The sequence below is a fragment of the Dermacentor andersoni genome, chromosome 8 (genome assembly GCF_023375885.2).
Source record: "Dermacentor andersoni chromosome 8, qqDerAnde1_hic_scaffold, whole genome shotgun sequence".
Classification (NCBI taxonomy): Eukaryota; Metazoa; Arthropoda; class Arachnida; order Ixodida; family Ixodidae; genus Dermacentor; species Dermacentor andersoni.
In genome coordinates this window covers 155,798,117-155,823,225 of record NC_092821.1, presented here as the reverse complement: position 1 = coordinate 155,823,225, position 25,109 = coordinate 155,798,117, and the positions used below count along the sequence as shown (strand labels likewise).

The 25,109-nt window shown below is 48.3% G+C and overlaps 1 protein-coding gene across 1 annotated transcript in view; it reads right to left on the bottom strand.

Moving 5' to 3' along the window:
* The window catches only part of LOC140219916 (4-pyridoxate dehydrogenase-like), a 98,751-nt gene extending 75,277 nt beyond the window's left edge, over nucleotides 1-23,474 (bottom strand). The window contains exons 1-4 of the mRNA XM_072290097.1: nucleotides 22,867-23,474; nucleotides 11,706-11,908; nucleotides 4,813-4,999; nucleotides 155-286 (exon numbers count right to left, since the gene is read on the bottom strand). Of these exons, the coding sequence (XP_072146198.1) occupies nucleotides 155-286; nucleotides 4,813-4,999; nucleotides 11,706-11,908; nucleotides 22,867-23,005 (661 nt within the window). The 5' untranslated portion in view covers nucleotides 23,006-23,474. The remainder of the gene's footprint in view (nucleotides 1-154; nucleotides 287-4,812; nucleotides 5,000-11,705; nucleotides 11,909-22,866) is intronic.
* Nucleotides 23,475-25,109: the final 1,635 nt, after the last annotated feature.

Sequence of the window (25,109 nt, the reverse complement as noted above, 5' to 3'; positions counted from 1 at the left end):
GGAATCGAACTACTCTGTAAAGCAAGCCTGCTGATAAAATTGTGAGCCTGATTAGGAATTATGCGTTAGTTTCCGTAATCTGTAAGTATGTTATTACAAGCGAAAGCTATCGCATTGGGAGCCTCTGTCCCGTCAAGGAAAAGTGCGCACTCACCCGACTGTCGCCGTCCGTTGTAGTCGACGTACAGATATCCCGACTCGTTGCACGCCTTGAGGAAAGCGTCACTCAGTGACGTATGAGTGTTGGCGTAGTTGACTGGGATCTCTCCACTCGTGCCATGGTACCCTGAATGAAAGCAAAAAGTGAACCTTTTGTCGTCATGTACGTGCGTAAATAATTCATGTCCGTGTGTAATAGCATGGGCGTCGCTGATTGTGCAGCTCACTGACAGGAAACGTATCTGATTTAGAGTTACGTTGCCTTAAAGCCCCGTCAGGTGCTTTGCTCAAGCGTCAAAACCGAACAGCAGGAGGATATTGTCGGCCCGTTAACACAGAGGGCGAGAACTGCGCGGAAACGCAATAAAAATTTCTTATAAGGAAACGCTTTACTCCTGCCGAGCTCGGACTGCCGCCACGAATATCACGCGGCGCATCTGATGATAATATATGCAGATCAGGAAGATGTACAATGGATGATGATATGCATAGATTATGATTATGAGAGTCAGGCGTGTGTTGCACTCACACTAATTCCCTCTCGCTGGGGAAGCGGCCGCCTGGCCACGCGGGAGTATTATGAAATGCGTCGAGTACGTGGCCTTAAACGAGGGACACGCACTATCTCCGTCCCAAGGCAATAGTGATCGGACGGTGTTCTAAGGGACGAGACGCGGTAATTAACAGATGTGCGCTCAATTACCGTTTGAGGTCCGATAAATCGAGTAAGAAATTTTTCGCATGAGCCGGGAAGGCGCACAGGAGTCCAAAGAAGAACTTTGTCGCCAGGAGAAAAAGTCGGAAATAGGAAGCCGGCTCTGCGTATTAAGGACAGGGGCACTATTGGAAATGACCTCGTGAAGACATGAGTGGCTCATTGGCTTGGCAGAGTTCCTGCTTCGGAAATTTTGTTTCAGGCAGAGTTTCTCATTCATGTTTTTGTTTGAGGATTGCAGACGCTGTCTTCTTTTTTTTTTTTTAAGTGGGCCTATTGCTACATCTTATACGTATACGGGTCCAATGACCCTTTGTACTTCGTATTGTTTATCTCACACCGAAAACATTCGCTTCATTTCACAGTACAAAAGAGTGGTCCTGAGAGTCCGAGCTCTAAGATGTCGAAAAAATTGGAAAGTTCGTTCGTTCGCTCGTTCGCTCGTTCGCTCGCTCGCTCGCTCGTTCGTTCGCTCGTTCGCTCGTTCGTTCGCTCGTTCGCTCGTTCGCTCGTTCGTTCGTTCGTTCGTTCGTTCGTTCGTTCGTTCGTTCGTTCGTTCGTTCGTTCGTTCGTTCGCTCGCTCGCTCGCTCGCTCGCTCGTTCGTTCGTTCGTTCGTTCGTTCGCTCGCTCGCTCGTTCGTTCGTTCGTTCGTTCGTTCGTTCGTTCGTTCGTTCGTTCGTTCGTTCGTTCGTTCGTTCGTTCGTTCGTTCGTTACCACAGTCCAGCTGGACCAATGCAGGAAGAAAAACGTGACGCGTGAGTGCAAAAATGTATCGAAAGGACAAAGCAAAACGCGATATGTATTTACAGAATTTAAATATGCGCACATAAGGCATGCATATTGACCACGTCGCACGTTGCGGTAGGACGTGGTCACCAATTCGAAGTTGACGAGAGGAAGGCTTGCAGTTGTTGGTGATAGTGACGACGGTGTGCGGAGGAATAGCGTGATGGGCAAGGAGGATGTCCGCGACAGGAGAGGCGACATGATCACCGTCAGACACAGGCAGAGCGGTAGAAAGGAGGACGCAGGTCATGGCTCTTGGGATGAGCTGAAGGTGCACGGCGGAGCCCAATCTGCTCCAAATTTGCTCGAGAGGGCCAGGACGAGGTAAATTATACAAGACAAGATAATTAGGCGAGAAGGTCAAGACAGGTATCCGTTACAGGCACAGGTAGCGGTACAAGGTAGGTAGAGACGTTTTGAGGAAGAGAAAAAACAAGTTACGAAGATGTAAACAAAAATGCTAGAATGAAAAGCATGTATAGCATACCTGATTAACTCAAGATGGCTAGGTAGGTAACTGTCACCGCCCTCCGTTTCAGAGGGGATGCCAATAAAATCATCATCATCATCATCATTATCACCTGTAAAATTACTGTACAGGCTCCCTTTGTAGCCTATACAGTAAGCCTAATTCTATTAGCTCTGTTGTCTGACTGCCTACTGTTACAACGCCGCTTCACCACATGGATTCCCTTCCGCGTCGGATTAGCCTACGACGGCTGGTTCCATCGGGAGTGCAGTTTAAACGTGGAGCAGCAGTGTTTGCACGCCGCCTACTGCTCCGCTTGCAATGGCTTCAACTGACAATGCTGCAGCGTTAAGCGCCGCAGAAGGGCAGCGGGAGAATGTCACGAAGATGACCAGCGACAGATACTCCAGCCCGAAGCACAACGAACTGTGCCTCTCGCGCTCGTGGAGCTGAGCGCGTCGCCAGTCACTGCGCTGCTTAACCGAGCGACCAAAGTGCTATACTAACTTCGGCGAAGCCGCTCGACAACAGGGGGTCACTCGCCAAGCGAAGCCGCAAGACAGCTGCCGGTCCGCAAGCAGTGTTTCTTTAGCGGCAGCGGACCGCGAGTTCGTGAGGCGATTTACGGGCAACGCCTTCGGCTTCGCTCGTACGGTTTGCGAACGCCCGTGGTTTCTATAGCGGATCTGAAGCGGCGCTTCATTGCGTGCAATGCAACGTTTCCGGAGAATGCTTCCCGGTCGCGCGTCGTTCGGCAGCTATCGTTTGTGTGCCAACTGTCACGGATCCTTGTGCCGTCGTAGGGTGCCTGTGATGTCTAGTTGTACCGGCTTCGCGTACCCCGAGCACACTCCCGCCTTTCGAGGCTGCCTCTTAAGATCCAACAAAGCTGGGACTAATTGTTCCACCTTCGTGTTATGACCGATTCCTATGAAAGAGAGATCAACCAATTTTACAGCGAAGCTGTCGGACCCTGTGCCTTCGTTGTCGGACTTCGCTAAAAAGGGGCCACGTGACCTAGCGGGAGAGCTCAACACGAGGAAAGGGGTTGGAGCTTTCCCCTGTGAGAATGCGCCAGGCGGCTGTCACACGGTGCACTTTCGGCGACCAACAAAAATCGGCGTCGAATTTATCGACGATTGATTCCACCCTGCCGCGAGAAAAAACACATAAATTTTATGCTTGCGGTTTGCGACCAAGGAACACTGGCCAGCGATTGAAACGCCATACTATACAGGCTTGCGTGGCTGCCGGCACTTATTGGGCCAGCAAGAAGTGCGGGTCTTGCGCCCAGTACACGGAGCTTTAGATTAGTGGTTCCGCACATTCCATGCCAGCTACAACTGTGGGATGATCACGAGTAGTGCGTACTCCTGAGAAAGAAGCGGCCTACCGCGAGCGTCAACGAGAGTTGGCTCGTGAACGGGCTCGTCGTCGTAGGGCCGACCTCGAGCTGCGCGCCAGAGATGCCGAGTTTAAACGGCTGCCCCGACCATCAACAAATACAGCATTACACTAATACTCCATTGCACGGTGTAACACTCGGTCTAACTGACACAGCTTCGCTGTTTGACCATTTTCACGGATGGGAAGGGACGGTGATTTTTCATTTTGCCCAATGTCCTACCTATCTGTTAACAGCCAATTAATGGCCAGTATCAAGCTTTCTAAACCATTATTGGGAACTTCTCGTCTGTTAGCGGGCTCCCTACTTTAGTGCTGCGAAACCTCGGACCACCTTTCACTCTCTATTGCGAACAATGCCTGAACCACGGGGCTTCGAGGAGGCCAGCGGAGCCTGGCGCGCAAGTGATTGGGCGGCGCTCGCCGCAGCCGCTGCTGTTCTCGGACTGCAAACATACCTCGACCAAAGAAAGTGTGAGCGTTGCTTCTACGTCATGTGAAAGAACAGCCGCCGATAGACAGCGTTACCCTAATCTAACAGAAGCAGAGAAGCAAGAACGTTCAGCTCTCAAACGCGCATATAAGAGCCACTATACGAGTATAATGCTTCGCACCACAATAATTCCCCTTAAGGGAGCTTCGGCCATGTTTGTGCTAATTAATGCGAACCTTTATGTCTTCTTCGCTAGCTAAGGACGCGTCTGCTGTGTCGGCTTTTAGCCGAGTAAGGTGGGTCGGTCCTGGAGACGGGGTAATAGTAAAATGGGCCGAGAAAGTGTAATGCTCGATCACGTGATCGCATGGGTCACGTGGTGGGTTTTTCTGTGTCTTCTTGATTTGCCGGGCAGGCGCGCAATCGCTATGCTGGAATATGCGTTGCAGAAAACAGCGTTTGATTAACCGTTTCACAAAAGCTTCCCTTCGCATAGATTCCAAAAAGCCCGTTGGGTCCCCACGGTTTTATTTAACAATTCTAGTACCTATTGTGGGAACCCGTGCAATATTTAAACGAAGAAACAGTGTTTATTGACAGGGGCCAGAGAATGTGATAACACTTGTTTCCGCGTAGTCAAAAAGTGCTTCAGGATATTTGTTGAAACATTGCTAGAAGACAGTCTGCGTGCGCACAAATAGTAATTAAGAGAACGTGACGTCAGCTGGTTGACGGTCATGTCAGTGGACGATACCAACGCTAACCAATCCCTGTTTGGTTAGCGCTCTTCTCGTGTTCTTTTTTTTTTCTTTTTGAAAGAGTAAACTTATAATATTGCACTCACGACCCGGATTGCGGATGTAGTAGGTCTCGATCTCTTTGAAGACGGGCAGGACATCTTCGTAACTCCAGCCGTGAGCACCATACCCATCCTGCCAGGTGTCATAGTCCTTGCGATTTCCCCGCACAAAGCTCATCGAGTTGAGGACACTCGAACCTCCGAGAATCTTGCCTTGGGTCATGCCTGCGCGCTAGTTAGGAGAGAGAGTAATGGAAAGTTACTATCCCAGGGACTTGCTGTCATGCTAACGGCCTCGTCCCAATGGGAAGCAAATGCGAAGCGGTGCCCTAGCAAAGTGCGTTTCGTGCAACCTGGTACTGTCAGCAGCAAAAGATTTCGGGATCTGCAATGCGTGGCGGAGCGTCGCAAAACTACGCAAAACTGCATTGCTGCGTCGTCTGCCGTCACACAGCGTGGGGTCGAGGCTCCCAGCACTTCTGGGCCAGGGGCGCTTTGGGCATGCGTATCCGTTCTTCGCTATCAGGCACGTCGCGCCCAAAACTTCTGGGCTGGCAGCCGCTGCGGCCGCCTACGGGAGCGAGTGAAGCCACCAGCGGCCATATTGCTGGGGGCAAAAGAGGGAGGACCCATAATATGGGCAGCGCGGAGTACGCGCGGCACTCGAGTGCGTTTTCTTTTCCCCGATCAAAAATTGCACAAAAAATATTTATCTTACATAACTATTTTACTTGTGATGAGACAATTTAGTTACAGCAATATATGATTCTAAATATGTCTTTCGTGAGTCTGAAGTGGTTGTTATGATTAACTTCGTTTAATGCGTAAGCATCCTTTGGCGAGTACCCCAGCACCATCACGCGAAAAGTTCGGTGTCCTGTACCTGCACCTGCACAAGAATACGTAATTTTCGAAGACATTTAATCGTTATACTAGTGTAAATGTAGATGATTGGTCTACTTATAAGCGATTGGAAACAATTTAAGTCAACAAGAAAGTTACCAGAGAGAATACCCATAGGGGTGCATAGGGCTCCATAGAACATACATGGAGAAGCTTATAGTAGGGATGGGCCGACTTAAATTGGGGGGTGGCCTAATTGAAATATGGGGGTGGGCTAACTTGAAATTCGGAGCCAGGCCAAATGAAATTGGAGGGTGGGCCAACTTGAAATTTGGCGGTGGGTCAACCTGAAATTTGGGGTTGGGACAACCTGAAATTTGGGGACGGCCCAACTTAAATTTGGGGATGGGCCAACTTGAAATTAGTACGTGGGCCAACTTAATGTTGGGGTTGGCCAAACTTGAAATTTGAGGGGTGGGGGGGAGGGGACAAATTTGAAGTTTCCGGGTAGGTCAACTTGAAATTTGGGGTGGCCTACCCCTAAATTTCAGGTTCGTCTGCTCCCAAATTTCAAGTTGGCCAACGCCGAATTTCATTTGGCCTCCCCCTAATTATAAGCTTCCCCATGCATTTTCTGTGGAGCAGTGTGCATCCCTATGGTAATTCTCTCTGATCAATTTCTTTATTGGCTTAAATTGTTTCTAATCACTTATAAAACTACCAATCATCTACATTTGCCCTACTATAACAATTAAATCTCTTAACTTCGCAAATTACGCATTTTTGTGCAGATACAAGGCATTACACGTTCACGTGATGGGGCTGGGGTACTCGCCAAAGAATGATTACGCTTTAACAAACTCGCAATTTAGAGCGCATCCGCAGCTGCCCAGTAGTACCCATTAGTACATAATGCTCCGTACCTAAGCGCCCTTGCGCTTAAGCATTATTACCAGTAGACATATTGTGGTGCGTACAATCAGACCTAATGGGTACTTGAGCAGAACTCGAGCGTGATGAAGCTAGCGGTGAAATCACAGCCTACATTTTAACAACTTTAACATCAATACACCTGTAATGCAATGCACCATGCACATAGAAGAGTTGATTGTTGAGCTAGTTGGTCGTCCATAATTGAAGTAGTAACTTAGCGCGATAAAAACACGGAAATAAGAAAGGTGGACAAGGACCTATTTTTATCGTGCTAAGCTACTATTTCAACCATGCACCCGCATCTTCCCAATGCTTCCCAATTGAAGAAAATGCACACCATACAGGCGACTGTACGCAAAGAGGAACGTGTACTTGCAGATGAGATATTATTCCCAGCGTCTTCTTAAGACAATATGTACAGCTGACAGCAGCGCACTATTTCAACATTGCCTACTGAGGTGCTTCAGTGATCTAGAATAGCATACCGCAATCATTAAATACCATTACAAGAGCAGCGCAGCAGCACACTCCGTGCTGCTACGACGGCTAACCACGGCGGCGCGGGCTTTTTACCCCAAGCAAGATGGCGGTGACCAGCTTCCCTTTCGGTGAGCCATTTCCACTCCAGAAGATTTGGTATATAACCCATAGAGTTAATATAACCAACTCTAGAGGAAAAGCTGGGCCGAAAAGGGGGGAACCGCTAGGGCGCCGCCCTGTTGCTACTTGTTAATGTGGTCAGCGCAATTACTGTTGAAAGAGCTGAAAACAAGTACAGGTCGCCTTATGCTTTGTCATTAAAAACGCATACCTGATGGTTTTATGAAAGTGATGTGAGAATATTAATTTTACAGAAAGTGCTTGCTAAGTGCGTAATTTATGTAAATCACAATGTACGCATTCATTCAATAAAGCATGGCGCGAATTTCGGTTTCGAATTTCTGTGTTTTTGGATGCGTAGTATTTTTGCACAGTTCAGGTTTGACATGTGATCGCGCAACGATATCGGACGCTATGGCACCTTCGTGTCTTTTGTGCCACACCCAAGCCCCGAAGGGTTCTTGCATTTACCTTCACATGTAAGTAAACGAATGTATCTTCTTGTTGAGAACATCACGCGAGTAGACAGCCCTCGTGATGTATCTTAATCGTTTTAGAAGCGTCACAGTAGAGCATTTTTTTAGATGCGGAGCAGTATTTTATTTGCAGACTTCTCTTCAGTAATAGGGAATTGCTGGACAGGTGGATCAGCGCAACCGGAATTGTACTGGCGAATCTACAAGCAAGTTATAGAATCTGTTTAATTGTTGCACTTTGAACAATCATGCCTCTAGAAAGGTCACCGCAGAAATACATTAAAGCCTGATGGTGTACTGAGTATTTCTGTGCCCGGAAGAAATCAACAGGTGAGTCCCTAATACGGACGAAATCGAGTGCATGAACCCACATATTAATAGCGCAGGCGTTTTATTAACTGTGCAATATCTTGAACACTTCCTTGCATGCCATTTCATGTGACATATCTTTTCTGGTAACAAATGCGTGCAGCGAATCTATTTGCACGATAGACTCCAGGCCTGTAGGACCGTTCACTTGCACTGGATGCTGAGTCTTCTACATGTGTCCATAATTTGCCTATATACGCACATCGGATCCCTACGAGCATTTTCAAAATTCAATTATTTTAGACAACACGCACATATGCAATACTGACATAATTTCAGATACCACTAAGCTGCTAGGACACACATTTTCGTTGAGTATACTCGCAGGTAAAATAAGTAGATCATGTGGACAGCTCTAGCTCCTTTTCCTTAAATCAGTGTCTACAAGGGGTACGCAAAAATAATTTTTTTCTCGCGCACCGATTATCTTGCTGTATAAGCCAGAGAATCCGCCACATTAGTGTAACATGTATGTTGTACATCACACTAATATGGGCTTTAATTTACCAAGTTAGATGAGTTATTTTTGTGGCTCACTCAGTCGAATCAGACTGCAAGTTGCATTCAGCAATCCTCTGTTGGATTTTGCAAATGTTCAATGAAACATGTTTCCCTGTTATGCAGATATGCAATGGCAAACCACTCGGAGTAGACCCTAGAAGTGGACATTGGTCTTGTTTTTTTGGCTGAGCATACCAAGCTTCAAGACGTCAAGTTGTCACATCCTGATCTCAGCAAACAGGTGCAAACGTCGATGCCTAAATGCATATCTCGGCCATTTTATTAGTTTTGCTCTGATGATCAGCCTACGGTAGATGCGGTCATTATGTATCCTTTAATATTGTGCCTGCTGCTAAGTACAATGAGCGCTGAAGCCCACGTCGAGCTGCTGAAACCGCAGCTTTTCTTTCGGTCTGGGATCCGGTCTTTCTTTAATGAAAGCCAATTTAACATACAGGAATTTAAATGAATGCTTGATATTACTATTTCTTAGGTCACCTTTCAATGGTTTTGTAAGCAGGCTACTGTAAACATACATATTGTAAACATACTACAAAAAGGTAGTAATTGGTTCCTGTGAAAACTAAACAAATTTTGCATCGTAAGTCATAGCGCTAAAAATAATAACCAAATAATACTCCGAAAAAATGATAACGAAATGAAACAGTTTTTGTTCGCTCTTGGACGACCTTCTTTAAATACCGCTTGCAAATATTATGCCTCAAGAATGCAAAGTGGGAAACAGGGCAAGTTAGTTAATTAGTTAAACAGAGCCAGAGGGACGAAAGAGACGGCTTCATTACCGTCCTGTTTTATTGCACTGTATCAAAAATGAAAGGATGCAAGTACTGCGCTAAGGTTATGCCACTGCATGGTTCTTCACCAAATCGATTTTGCTTCTCAAGGGAAAGTTGCTCATAGTATGCGCTGCAGAACAACTACTACGCAGATTTTATGCGCGATGTCACTTATGTAATAATTTCCACAGCACTTAACTTGGTCACATTTATTATAACGCTGCAACAGCGAATACTAGGCACAACCGTGCCTAATACACCTAGAGGAGCGTTTTATGTGTATAAAGCTTGTCGTCTTTGATATCGCGGTGCAACAACCACGTGATACAGTGACAGCCTTGAGCGTGTGTAAAAAGAACTTTGTTTGGACAGACGTTGCCGTAAGATGTGTTGCGATTCCTCACTGAAGCACCGGTTGCGCGAGCTTAAAATTGCAAGAATGCAAGAAATGACAAAAGTCACCGTCTCTATCAGAGTGTTAAGGTGGAGGCTCTTCTCCTGCTACTCTCCAACCCAATGCTCCCGAAGGTGAGCGTCAGTGCAACTAAGCCACTAATCTTTGTCTCCTACGCGGAAGCCTTCACAATAACTTCACAAATTCACAATAAGGAGCTGCACAGCACAGATATTCAATCCTGAAAAGGCACGCGCATATCGCTCAAACCTGCCGCTGGAGAGACGGAGCGAAAAGCCAGGCGGTACGCGCGTAACGCACCGCCTGTGGGCAACCAGCGGCGAGACTTGGTGCGCGCTACCATAGAGCCTCGGTGGACGCAGTAGGTTTCGCGTCATCACCGCTATCTCTAGGTGCACGTGTCCTGGCCTGACCGGCGTGCTTGAGCGCACGCGCTTCTGCGACGCGCGCGGGTATGGCCACAGCTTGGTTGGACGCACGGAGTTAAGGCAAGCGTTGGTCGGCTTCGTTGCTTACCCGTCTAAACGTGTTCGAGTGCAACAAACACCGAAGTGACAAAAAAGAAAGTGCGAGCACAAGAAATTTCCCGCCCAACGGCGGCGAACCATTGCTGCCACTCGTGAGGCCGCTCGCAGTGGGGAACGATTAGAACCGTGTCGACAGCAAGTTTATTCGAGCACCCCATCCCGCAACAGGTGTTGTTCGGCATGCCTTAAAGTTTGGCTACCACGCACATGCGACGGATGTTGCTTATTTCGCTCTGAAAATGCGAAAATCATGAGCAACGAAGCAGGAAACCGCGGCGTACGGCTGCCTCTTTTCCCGAGTCCCCTCGGCAAGGCCACCACTAGTGGCGCGTCCGTCGGCGCGCACCACGCGTTATTCTTGCAGCCCACAGGGAGCCGTGAAACGCTGGAGCCGCAATGGAAGGCAGCAATGCTCGTGTGCCGAGATTTGCAAGTACGTCGACGAGCACCAGATATGCAAGAAAGGTAATCCAGAACTTCCATCGTAGGCTCCTGTGCAGCTTTGGAACTTTAAACCTTTCTAATAGAAAAAAAAACGCTCATGGCTGTAGGGTTAGCGCAAACTTGACACGGGAGGAAAGCAAGACACAATAGTACGACGGTCAAAGCATTCTGTCGGTCGCCTCCTTCTTTCATCCCATGTCAGTTATAGCACTGCAACAATGTACAGATACGCCAACACACACTCAGTTTACTATTCTCCTAAAAATTCGGTAAAACAAGACGCTGATAGTATAACGTGGTTACGTAGCTGTCACGTCATTTTGAGTCGTCGGAGCAGTATTCCTATTTAACCTCCCTGGAGTTCTGTTAGAAATCTCGCATTGTTGCAGTGAAAGGATTGCACAGAAAAGTTCTCCCGTTTCCCTCACTGGCACGCTCTCTTCGCTAAAATGAGTGCGGAACAAGTAAATTAATGATCATCATATGTAAATCACAGCCTTAATGGTGTTTAGATCCTGTGGTCGGTGCCTCTCCATTTCCACATCTTTCTACTTTCCTCCTCTCTCGTCTCCAGTATGGGATAACAAACCGTTGTTTTGTTCTGATTGATCACCCTGCCGTGGGAGCTGGATAAAAATACGCAGGAGTGGGTTTTCATCGAGCGGCCGTGTCCCTACCTCTTTATTGCTTGCAAAAAGAATTCTTGCGCGACATTATTATACGTGCAATGGCTATTGGAGTCGCACCATTCCGTCTTTCCGAGTGAAATGTGTTGTAGTAGCCCGGCGATATCCTTAGGACCCTCTGTGATCCGGACTGAGTGACCGTCGGTGGACATAGAGCAGACAATTGTTACCATGTCGGCGATATCGCCATTGGACTTTCTTTTCTTCTCTTAATCTTTCCCCCAGCGTGAGGTGGCCAACCGGGCCGGCCCAGTCCTGCTTAACCTCCCTGCCTTATCGTTTTCCTCTCTCTCTCTTTAGGATGGGACAGCACAGCGCCTGAATGCAAGCGTGCGCGCAGTACTCACTCGTTCCGGGAAACCAAGGCAGGCGTCCTTCTGCGGCACGGTCTTGTAGCCCCACGTGTTGGCCTCGGTGGCGAGGAAAGGTGCCAGGAAAGGAACCTGCTCAGCGACTGTCTCGGGGCCGCCCGCTTCCAGCAAGAGCACACTGTTCCCAGGGTCGGCAGACAGACGGTTGGCCAGCACGCTGCCTGCCGAGCCACCGCCAACTGCGCATGCGTGAGCCCTCGGTGTAAAATAAAACGAGATACTAGCATATATGTACTCAGCAAGACGTCTTAGGCTTAGTCAGTTAGGTCTTAGAACAACGCATAAATTATCAGCAGGCCACAACAAATCCTTTGGTTCTGAACTCGTTTACTGCTGCAATAGATACTTCATTCCGACTCTCCCATCAGCTCCAGCTAAGGGCAAATCTCATGAAATTCCTAAGAAACAGAAAACAATTAAATTATGTGGTTATACGTGCCAAAAGCACTTTCTGATTATGAGGCACGCCGTAGTGGAGGACTCCGGAAATTTCGACCAGCTGGGGTTCTTTAACGTGCACCTAAATCTAAGTACACGGGTGTTTTCGCCTCCATCGAAATGCGGCCGCCGTGGCCGGGATTCGATCTCGCTACCTCGTGCTCAGCCGCCCAACATCATAGCCACTGTGCAACCACGGCGGGTCCAAAGAAACAGAAAAGGAGACAAGAAAGAAATGAGTGGAAGACACGGGCGAAATTCGTGATAGAGCGCTGGACATTATTTCTGTAAACATCGTTCTGGTACGAATGTGCCGTTCGGTCAGCCTGGGGACAACGTTTCCATAGAGAGTTTTTCATCGCCCTACAACAAACTTTGCCAGCGTCTTTCCTTAGGTTCTTTTCGTTTCCTTTTGTTTCACTGGCATTCCGCCCCTTAAAATCATGTATACCAACTCGCCAAACAAGCTGCCCTCATGTGCAATGACTTTGGCATAAAAAAAAATCGTGAACGCCTTTGTTTATTTCGCGAAAGACAAAGAAATGTAAAGAACACATTCTAGGCTTATTTTTCTTCCAAAATTGATTGATTGATTGAAAAGTTTATTATTCTACCGAGCTGGGATGCCCACCTCTTACCCTACACGCCGGTAGGGAGGGAGGACGAAGCAGTTCCCGAGCGTTGAGGACGGCGAGTCTTCACGGCCTCAACGGCCATGAGGATCGCTCGACGCTGGTCGTCTTCGCCCTCGCTTTGGAGCAAGACCTTCCGGGCTTCTCTACTGTAAATCTTTTCTTTGGCCCCTGGGGAGCCAGCACACTCCCATATTACACGGTCTAGCGTACCTTTCTCCTTACAAATTTTGCGAAGGGCGCCGTTATAGTCCCTCGTCTGAGCTAAGTAGATCCAATATGGGGATGTATAATTGTTTCCTTGGAGGCGCCGCCAAATGCGAGCATCCTCCGGAGAGAGAGACCGATGCGGAGGCGGAAAGATTCTTCTTTCGGCTTTGTAATGATCTACGATTTCCTTGTACATGATGATGTTATTTTTGATCCCTGGAACTGGCTGCTCTAGAGTTGCCCGGTGCTAGAGTGTTCGGGCGGGCTCGTGAGCGGCTTCGTTACCTGGAACTTCTTCATCGGCCGGAACCCAAATAAAGGTTATGTCCCTCCTAGGGGGGTTTCTTCCAAAATTCCCTAACGTGACGCACCCTCTTGTGTCGTGGTGAAAGAACAAGTTTCCTCGAAAAAAATGTTCGGAAGGTTCTTGAAAGACACAGTTTTTGGCGTGCAGAGCAATCAGATCGAGTGGCTTTTAGAAGCCGGCTCCCCCCGGTCGGTGTTGGCGTCAGTGGGGGAAACATTGCTCCAGAAGCTGAAAGGCAACAAAAAGCCTAAGATGGGCTATGAAATCGAGCATAACGCTCGAAAAAAAAAAAAGGCACAAGTGGTCCCGTACCTTCAAAGGGTTACCCACAACCTTAAGAGGGTGGCGAACAAGTGTGGAGCACCTGTGGTCTTCTCCGCCCCGAGCTAGCTGGCCCATCTCTGTACCCGAATCACGCATGGCGCTACGAACGGGTGTACAGGACAGCACGTTGAGCGTTACGTGCACAGCTCCACTGGAGTGGCTTATCTGATTCCGCACAGCTGTGGCAAGTGCTACATTGGGCAAACTTAAGTTTAAGGAGCTTTTGGCAAACTGGGCGCTGAGTCAACGACTGAGTGAGAGAGCCCCCAAATATTTTATAGAAGGATACGATTGCGCACTCGTCTGCGCATTGCAGATATTGTTCCGACTGTGAACCACTGTTCCTTAATGTCAAGGATCCTAGGCAGAAGCACGAACAAAACCGCGCGTGAAGTGCTGGAGGCCTACGACATCCAAACCACTGGTCTAGCCAACGTGAGTTGAACTACTGTTACGCTTTGTGATTCGGAATTGAGATTGCTAAGCATTTAAAGCGACCTACGCGGAAGCCTTAAGGCACCCTGCTTCCTCTCCGCCCCTGTTGCGTCGTGCTCCTCCTACAGTGTCACTTCAGTCGGCGCAGCCGATATCGTACTGCGAAGCTGGGTACACGCCGCCACCTTTTGCTCATGTCGCTGCAGGTGTCCATCGTCCGGAGCAACCGGTCCACTACATCGACGATAGACGCACGTCTCCTCGGAAGTCGGATGTTTGGCGCACACCTGTCGCCGGCCTCAGTGTTTCCACTGCGGTGAAGCTGACCACCTGTACCGCCAGTGTCCATACCGGCGCCTTGGACTTGGCGACTTTTCCGCATACCCGCCGCCGCCCCGATATGGCCAGCGACACCGGGACATTGAGGACTACCTCTCTCAGCAGCGCTCGCCACCGCCTGCCGGGCGGCAGTCGCGGTCACCGTCTCCGAGACGATGTTCGTCTCCGCCCCAGCGGTATTCTACCGCGCGGTCACGCAGTCCCGCCGGGAAAGCGATCTTTGGGGACGATGTGGATGACGATCGAAGTGCTGAAGAGCTCCGATCAACTCAGGAACCAACAGATCCCCATCCGACACCACCTGCAGCTGAACAAGACGACCGGCTTTCTCTCAATATAGCACTAACTATTGACAATTGCGCCGTTAGTGCTTTAGTGGACACCGGCTCAAACTACCCTATATTAAACGGGAAAATGGCAACGCAGCTGAAGAACGTAATCATTCCCTGGTATAACTCGCACATACGGGCGACTGGTGGGCACGTCGTTACCCCACTAGGCGCCTGCACGACCAGAGTTGAAATTCAAGGATCTACATTCGTGGCGTGTTGCCTTGTCTTACGCGAATGCTACCGCAGCGTTATTCTCGGCGTTGACTTCCTGCAGGAGTATGGTTCTATTATTAATCTTCAAGATAATCGTATCACATTCTCAACCTACCGAGAAATCGACGTGCAGGACGATCAACGGCATGCCGACGTACTTTGTGTTTCTGGAGACAGTGTAATGCTTCCCCCACGAGCCAGTGTCCTCTTCGACGTCACATGTTGCGGCTCACGCGATGGCGAAGCGGTGACCGAAACTAATTTGGAACACCTCCTAAAGCAAGGTGTTTGTGTAGCTTGAAGTGTTATACAGCTTCGAGATGGCCCATCACATTTGCTTGTTACCAACTTCAGCAACGAGCATCGACACCTTTTCCGCGGCACTTCGATAATGTTTGCAGACGAAGTAGCAAACGTTAACAACTGTTTCACATCGGAAGTAGTCGAGACAGCAGACAGGTCTCTGGGCCATATCAACATTAATTCTGAACTGTCCACCGATAGCCAGACAGCACTGCGCAAGGTCTTGCGTGAATTCCGGACCTGCTTCGCGAGTTCTTCAAAGGTACGCCAGACTCGCATCACTAGACACAGGATCACGTTCGAGGACGCACGCCCGATACACCAGCAACATTACCGCGTGTCGGCAAAATAACGCAAAGCCGTACGTACGCAGCTCCGGGAGATGCTTGACGACGGTGTCATCGAAGCTTCCAACAGCCCGTGATCGTCTCCGGTCGTTCTTGTAAAAGAGAAAGACGGAACGCTCCGCTTCTGTGTCGACTACCGGAAGCTTAACGACGTGACTAAATATGACGTGTGCCCGTTGCCGACGCGTTAGATAGGCCACGGCGTGCCCACTATTCTCTGGATTTAAAAATTTGCTACTGGCAAATTGAGGTAGATGGACGAGACCGCGAGAAAACAGCCTTTATGACTCCAGATTGTCTCTACGAATTTCGAGTTCTTCCTTTTGGCTTGTGTTCAGCCCCGGCTGATTTCCAGCGAATGATGGACACTGTCCTCACTGGGCTGAAGTGGCAGACTTGTGTATCTTGATGATGTGGTCGTATTTCCCGAAACGTTCGAGCAGCATCTTCACTGCCTGCGGAGTGTGCTAGAAGCCATCCGATCGGCAGACCTCACAGTTACGCCGGAAAAGTGCCACTTTGGTTATGCAGAGCTCAAGTTCCTCGGGCATGTAGTAAGCGCCAAAGGGGTCCGACCCGATCCAAACAACCTTGCCGCTGTAGCCCTGCCGATGAGAAGGCCGTCCGACGCTTCCTGGGTTTGTGCGCCAACTATCGCCGGTTTACTGAGGGCTTTTTGAAGATAACGGAGCCTCTGACTCGCCTTACAAGGGACGACACGCCATTTGTCTGGCATAATGAGCAACCGGCAGCTTTTGCTGAATTACGACAGCGCCTGCAGTCAGCACCTATTCTTGCACATTTTGACGATGATACCAATACAGAGGTGCATACCGACGCCAGTAGCATTGGCCTCGGCGCAGTGCTCGTCCAGCGTCAAGATGGAGTGGAAAGAGTTATAGCCTATGCCAGCCCCTCACTGTCCCGTGCCGAGGTGAATCATTCCACTACAGAGAAAGAGTGTCTCACAGTCGTGTGGGTGATTGTCAAGTTTCGCCCCCTGCCTCTATGATGGTCCCTTCAAAGTAGTGACGGACCACTCAGTTGGTTGGCAAGTGTGCACGACCCTTCAGGACGACTGGTACGGTGGAGCTTGTGGGTACAGCAATTTGACGTCACTATCGTTTATAAGTCTGGCAGTAAGCATTAAGACACATATACACTGTCCTGCGCACCCACTGATCCTGTCAGTCAGGAAGCTGAGGACGATGACGGCTTTCTGGGCGCCATTAGTTCGTTGGACTTCATCAGACGGCAGCGTGACGACGCTGAGATTCGACTGATGATCGATCATTTAGAGGGCCGCGGCACAGCCATGCCACGCCATCCGTACCGCTCGTTGACATCCTTCTGTGTACGAGACAACGTGCTGTATAAGAAGAATGCCCGTTCGAACGGCCGTGCTTACCTCCTGATGGTTCCAAGAGACATGCGAAACGACTTCACTTGCCATGACGAACCCACATCTGGTCATTTAGGCTTCTCACGAACACTCGCTAAATTAAGCGAGATGTACTATTGGTCCGAGCTTTCGGCAAACGTCAAACAGTACGTTAAAGACTGTCGTGAATGCCAGCGCCGAAAGGCACCGTCAGTTAAGCCGGCTGGCTTCCTTCAGCCAATCGAAGCTCCTCACACGCCTTTCGACCAAGTCGGCATGGACATTCTCGGACCGTTTTCTTTCTCTGCCGACGGCAACAAATGCGTGATCGTCGCGAATGATCATTTAACACGTTATGCTGAGACGTGAAGCAATAAAACGACGGACACCGACCAAAAGAAGTACTAAAAAAGGAATAAATCTAAAAGACGTTCCGGCTTCCTTACGGAAGCCTTGTTCACAATGTGACCAAGTCTTCCGTAGGGAAGCCGGAACGTCTTTTAGATTTATTACTTTTTTTAACATTGTGAACAAGGCTTCCGTAGTGAAGCCGATACGTCTTTTAGATTTATTCCTGTTTTAGTATTTCTTTTGGTCGGTGTCCGTCGTTTTATTGCTTCATGCTTCACCCCGACCAGATGAGCTTCCGTCGAAACCTCGACTTCGTTATGCTGAGACGCAAGCGATCCCACGAGTTACGGCTTCAGCGGTAGTGAAATTATTCATGCGCCACATCGTAATGAGTCACGGTGCTCCCTGCACTGTCATAACAGACAGAGGGACAGCATTCACAGACCAGCTTATGGATGACGTTTTTGAATTAAGAGACAGCGGGCATCGAATGACAACCGCGTATCGTCCACAGACCAACGGACTTACCGAGCGACTTAATAAGACGATCACGGACATGATGTCCATGTACATCGACATTCAACAAAAAACATCGGATCGGCTCTCGCCTTACGTGACCTTCGCGTATAACACAGCCGTGCAAGAGACAACGCGATTCACACCATTTAGCCTTCTCTACGGTAGCGAAGTCCATAGGATGCTGGATGCTTTGCTGCCGTGTCAAGACGCCGACCACTTGACAACTTACGCCGATGAACTTGCTGAGCGTGCCCAGGAAGCTCAGCAGCTCACGCGGCTGCACATCGGCCAGCGGCAGCAGACAGACGCATGACGCTACAGCATCCGCCACAGGGACGTGTCCTACAACCCGGGAGACCAAGTTCGGGTGTGGACCCCTGCTCGCCGCCGTGGCCTCTGTGAAAAGTTGCTGAGCCGGTATTTTGGTCCGTATATGGTACTACGCCGCGTCAGTGACGTTAACTGTGAAGTGGTCCCGGACAGGCTTGGAGTGACGCCTGGCACCGGCGAAAGATGCCGAGAGTGAGTGGGGCTATACTAATCTAGGTACTACCAAATTAGGAAGGCCCACTAAGCTTGAACAAAGACGCTCCCTCACCAGAACAGGAATTGGCCTCCCTGGTGCAGTATTCGGCCACAACCTCCCCAATGATATCTACCATTAACTCACGGCCCTCGGTCCCCAGCAGCTGCGGAGCACCTGTGCAAGGCGGCGGACAGACCTGTAACGCAGCAGAGGGTGCTAAGAATATCTGGGTCCGGACAGGCCGCCAATTGAAACTTACCCTTGCAACATTTAACACCCGAACACCTCTCGAGTGAGGCTAGCTTAGCAGGATTCTGAGGAATTATCAGACATTGTTTGGGATATCATCGCCCTTAGTGAGATTAGAACTGGTGGCTTATACGTCGCTGAATAACAGCCATGTCCTCTGCTACAGAGGTCTCCCTGATAAGAAGCAATACGGAGTAGGATTCTTAATCTATAAGGACATAGCGGACAACATTGACTAATTCTACAGCATTAATGAGAGGGTAGCAGTAGTCGTCATCAAACTTAATAAGAGGTATAGATTAAAGGTAGTACAAGCCTACGCTCTAACATCCAGTCACGACGATGAGGAAGTAGATCAGCTTTATGAAAATGTTTAATTTAGTAATGGGTGACTTCAACGCAAAAGTGGCGAAAAAGCAGGCGGGTGAAGGCGAAATTGGCAACTACGGCGTCGATTCTAGAAACGCTACAGGAGAGGTGCTGGTAGAATTCGCAGAAAGAAATAAGCTGAGAATAATGAACGCTTCTTTCAGGAAGCGTAGCAACCGAAAGGGGTACCTGGAAAAGCCCTAATGGTGAAACAAGAAATGAAATTGATTTTATACTTTCTGCCGATCCCAGCATAGTGCAGGATGTAGAAGTGATAGGTAGGGTAACGTGCAGTGATCATAGGTTAGTGAGGGCTAGAATTCACCTCAACTTGAAGAGATAAAGAGTAAAATTGGTCAAGAAGAAACAGGTCAACTCAGTAAGGGTGAAAGCAGACAAATTTAGGCTGGTACTTTCAAACAAATTTGCAGCCTTAGAACAGAGAGATGATGATGATGACATAGAGGTAATGAATGTAACCGTAACGACGCTGGCTTCACAGGCAGCAATTGAAGTGGGAGGCAAGGCGCCAAGCCAACTAGTAGGCCAGCTCTCCCGAATAACAAAGGACCTAATAAAGAAGCGACAAAGAATGAAAATGTCCAACTCAAGAGATAAGACAGAATTCGGGGAACTGTCAAAACTGATCAACAAGGCGAAAATAAGTGATATCCGAATTATAGCGTGTGAAAGACTGAGGAAGTCGTAAAGAAATGGACGCAGCTTGAAATCAGTGAAAAGGAAACTTGGCATAGGACAAACCAAGATGTATGCATTGAAAGATAAGCAGGGTAATATCATCAGCAATTTCGAAGGTATAATAAATGCAGCGGAAGAATTCTATACTGACTTGTACAGTACCCAGAAGACTCAGGAGAACTCCATTCGAAACAAAAATGAAGAGTATACAGAAACTCCTCCTATAACTAGAGATGAGCTCAGAAGGGCCTTGCAAGACATAAAACGGGCAAAAGCGACAGGAGAAAATTGAATAACAGTCGATTTAATCAAAGATGGAGCATACATAATGCTAGGAAAACTCGCGGCTCTCTATACGAAGTTTCTATCGACTGCAAGGGTCCCAGAAAACTGGAACAATGCAAACATTATACTAATCCACAAAAAGCGAGACATTAACGAACTGAAAAATTATAGGCCTATTAGCTTACTCCCAGTATTATATAAAGTATTTACCAAAATAAGCACCAATAGGATAAGGGCAACACTGGACATTAGTCAACCAAGGGAACAGGCAGGCTTCAAGAAGGGATTGTTTACAATGCATCACATCCATGTCATTAATCAGGTTATCGAGCAATTGGCAGCAAACAGTAAGCCTCTCTGTGTAGCTTTTATAGATTACGAAAAAGCATTAGATTCAGTAGAGATACCAGCAGACATAGAGGCATTGCGCAATCAAGGAGTACAGACCGCTTACGTAAGTACCTTGGAAAATATCTACGGAGATCCCACAGCCACCTTAATTCTACACAAGAAAAGTAGGAAGATACCTAAAAATAATGGAGCCAAGACAAGGAGACATAATCTCTCGAATGCTATTCACTGCGTGCTGGGCAGAAGTATTCGTGCTATTAAACTGGGAAGGCTTAGCAGTAAGGAGCAGCGGCGAATATCTCGGCAACCTTCGGTTTGTAGATGACATTATCCTGTTCAGCAACACTGGAGACGAGTTACAGCAAATGATTGAGGACCTTAACAGAGAGAGTGCAAGAGTAAAGTTGAAGATTAATATGCAGAAGACAAAAATAATGATGAATAGCCGGGCAAAAGAACAAGAGTTCAGGATCACCACTCAGCCTCTAGAGTCTGTGAAGGAGTACGTTTACCTAAGTCAACTAATCACAGGGAACCCTGGCCGTGAGAAGGAAATTCACAGAAGAATAAAAATGGGTTGGATCACATACGGCAGACATCGTGAGCTCCTGACTGGAAGCTTACCGTTATCATTGAAAAGGAAGGTATCAGTGCATTTTACCGGTGACGACATATGGGGCAGAGACTTGGAGTCGGGCAAAGAAGCTTCAGAAAAAGTTAAGGACTGCTCAAAGAGCGATGGAACGAAGAATGCTAGGCATAAATTTAAGAGACAGAAAGAAAGCGGTTTGGATCAGAGAACAAACGGGTATATACGACATTCTAATTGATTTGAAGAGAAAAAAATTGCTCTGGGAAGGTCATGTAATGCGTAGAGTAGATAAGAGCTGGACCATTAGGGTGACAGAATGGGTACCAAGAGAAGGGAAGCGCAGTAGAGGGCGACAGAAGACTGGGTGGTGCGACGAAATTAGGAAACTTGCGGCTGCTAGTTGGAATCGGTTGGCGCAAAACAGGGTAATTGGATGCCGCGGGGAGAGACCTTCGTGCTGCAGTGAACATAGAATGGGATGATGATGATGATGATGTTGTTGATGATGATGATGATGATGATGATGATGATGATGATGATGATCCCGGACACAACATCGGAGACACGGACCCGGACACAAAGACAACCGAGCTCGTACATAGTTTATATTGTGCGCATGAAGCCGTACACTGCGCGTTCATAATTTTCTTTCTCTCATTCACCTTTATTTGTATCTGCTTTTCATTTCTCTTCGTGAGCGTGCCTCTGTGTTCATTGACTGGGCCAGCGGGACGTTTCTTTTCTGTACTTTCGCTTTGTTTGCGTTCTGTTATTCTTTTCGTTTGTTTGTTTGGTTTTTATTGCTTGCGCCTATTTTGGCAGCATTGAGACCGATGCATTTGTTCGGAAGAGGGGACAATGTCACATGTAAGTAGTGGGTCGAGCCCAAAAGAACTAAGACCGCGCTTCTCTACCCTGTTCGCGAGCCAACCCTGACGGACGCGTTTTCCAGGAGCCAGCTGCTGTACGGTTTATTAAACCCTAAGAGTACTTCCGAAGGCTCGTGACAATATGTAGGATGAGCTGTTTTCGGAATAAACAATTGTAAGCGTAGCGTTCGTCTTTCTTTTCCTTTCGACTCTCACTGTCATCTTTTTTTTTTTTTTTGGAGGTGGGGGGGAGGGGGTGGCGCTAGAAAGAATCAAGTTAAGTAAACACCAACTCGCCCAATGAAGAAGTTATCCTAAAGTATACGAGCGTTTTGTCGCATTTCTGTCCCATTGAAATGCGGCCGCCGCGGCCGGGATCGAACGCGCGACCTCAAGCTTCGCAGCGCGACACCATAGCCACTAAGCACCACGGCGAGTATGGTCGCTAACTCCAAGAAGCCTCAACCCGCCGTCCTTTAAAGTATAAACGATGTGATTTAAATACCGCGATTGCTATATGTTCGCTTGTGCAAACAGATAAGTTCAGCAAACTGATAAGCCCGTGCACAACTCGATCAAGGCAGAAAGTTGGGCTAGCTGGTGTGTCATCATTATTCAAAAGACTAGCGCAAAATAGCAGGGACACAGACAGAGAAGACGACAGGACGAGCGCTACGCTCGTCCCGTCGTCTTCTCTGTCTGTGTCTCTGCTATTTTGCGCTAGTCTTTTGAATAATGACCGTGCACAACTGCTGAGTCATCTCTTACACCCGCCGTGGTGACTGCGGCATTCTGCTGCCGAGGTCGCCGGTTCGAGCCCCAGGCAGAGGAATACAACAGCGTTCGTGTACCGTGGTTTGGGTGTACGTTGTAAAAAACTCAGGTGGTGTAAATCCTGAGTACTCTACTACATAACTCATAGCAAACCGTGCACATTCATGAAGTTAGACGCTACAAATTGATCTGATTTGTTCCATTGCTCTCTTAAGAGAAACTTGTATCAAACAACGAAAAGAGTAGCACAATCCCCGGCAGAAAGCGCTCCAATTGGGGAAACGGCACCTACCAATAACGTAGTCGTAGCTGTTCAGCAGTCGAGTCCGTTTTCTTCCGAACGTGGGCCAGCAGTGGCAAGGAGTCATCAAAGCGGCTGCCGCCAACGCCGCAGCCAGAACACATAACTGTCTGCAAACAGGAAGCATCATCTCGAAAAATATGCCTCCGCGGTGTTCCACACGCGGAACGATTAGCAGAAGGATTGCCCGACTGGTCAAAGTTTCAAAGCCAACGAACGCGACTTTCGAACGCCTCAGTATGCCACTTTACGTCGTACCTTATTACGAGTCAGATTAACAAACAACAACGCGAAGCTACGGAGCGCGGTGATAGAACGCCGCGCTATAATACGGGGCAGCACGCTGAAGCGAGGTCGCCGACGTTCACACCACGAGGAGTCCAATGTCGCCGCTCCATTAAGGACGGTGCGGGCTCTGCCCTCCTTGTGATCGGGTCACGACCATTAAGCGCTTCTCGAACGGATGCGCTGACGAAGCGATGCATGCCTGCGCGGCGGAAGCGGCTCCCTCCCTTGTGCGGCTCGTGCCTGCGCAACACGCCGTCCCTCGCGGTCGGCTTAAACGGGCGCCAACTTGTGACGCGCGTCGCGATTGCGGGGAGTGGATTTCCGTCGTGCGCAGCAGTCAACACATGTGCGTGTGGTGCGGCTGTGCTCAGCGCGCCCCCTCTTGCATTATAGGCACCGATAGCAAACGCAGTCGCAGCAGCTGCGCGCGTCCTGAATCTCTGATCCGCTGCACCGCTCTCCACTATGGGCAATCCGATTCGCGAATAATTCCGGTTCATCCTCAGCAGCAGCGGCCTATTTTACGTCCACTGCAGGACCAAGGTCTCTCCCATGTACGTTTACCGCCCGGCTTACACCTGCCTACACGCCATCCTATATGCCTGCGAATTGCCCAATCTCGTCACAACGCCTAATTCTCAGTCGTCCGCGGATGCGCTTACCCTGCCCTTGGCACCCACCCTGTGTTTTAGGACGTCGGTTACCTGCCCTACGCGTAACGTGTCCTGCCAAGACTCCATCTCTTCGCCAGAATATCAGCTAGCCCAGTTTGTTCGGTAATCCACACCGCTGTCTTTCTGTTTCTTACAGGCCTAACGTTACATTGCTTATTGGGCGGTCCTTAGCTTCTTTGTTAAACTCCAATCCATTCACTGCTCATTTCGCTTAAATTTCGTTATACTTCAAATTATTTACTTAAAAGACAGCAAACGTGTTTAACCATGCACAACCACACAGAATTTCAAGTAAATTCATTTCTTTATAGCAGTTAAAATGGTAATGAAGTTACCTGTAATTAAATCAGATACACTAAAACGTTGCCCGCATATATGACTCGCCCTCTTGAAACCTTGCCCGCATGTAATGCTTACAAACACGTGTTAATGCAATTTTTTTTTCCAATAGTAGCAACTCATCCGCACACATTTTACCTTTCTAACGCATTAGTCACCATTTTACCACATTTTTCACTATATTGTATCTTGTAGGGTGGCATCTACAGTTCATCTAGGACAGCGGCGAAATTCTGAGGCGTTAGTATATACAACGCACTTGGAAAACTCCGGAGCGCTTGAATACGTTTTTATTCAAAGGCCGCAATTAGGTCACGTTCTGTCCATGCACGTCTCTATACCCCTCTCTGTCTATCTCTCCCATCTCCCTTCCCCATCCCTGCCTTCCTCTCTCTCTCTCTCTCTCTCTCTCTCTCTATCTATCTATCTATCTATCTATCTAGCTATCTATCTCTCCTGAAGTATGCCTATATGATACAACCTTGCTCATTCTCAGAAAAAAGCAAGCTGTCTCGTTTAGTCCACGAAGGATACCTGGAAAACTTATACTACGAACCTCACACAACGCATGAAAACAGAGAGAAAACGAGGGTTCAGTAAATATTTACAACGCTCCTAATTACGCCATTAACATTATAGTTTCACCACACATTCCACCTAAGATTCCCTCTGTTTAACCTAAATGTTAGATGGGTGTAACACACAGTTTTTTCGGGATACTAGGAAACATGGCGTATAAAATGGCCGTATTATAACACTTTCGAGCACTTGATAAATATTTTTTTACGAAAGATATATTTCATGCAAACACATTTAACTATGCATACAGATTTGCCATAGTGTGCCTCCATTTCCGCTAAATATAACCTCGGTGACATTTGTATAATTGGGTCAGGACAACGGGCTAAATTTTGCACTGCTCGCAAAACACAC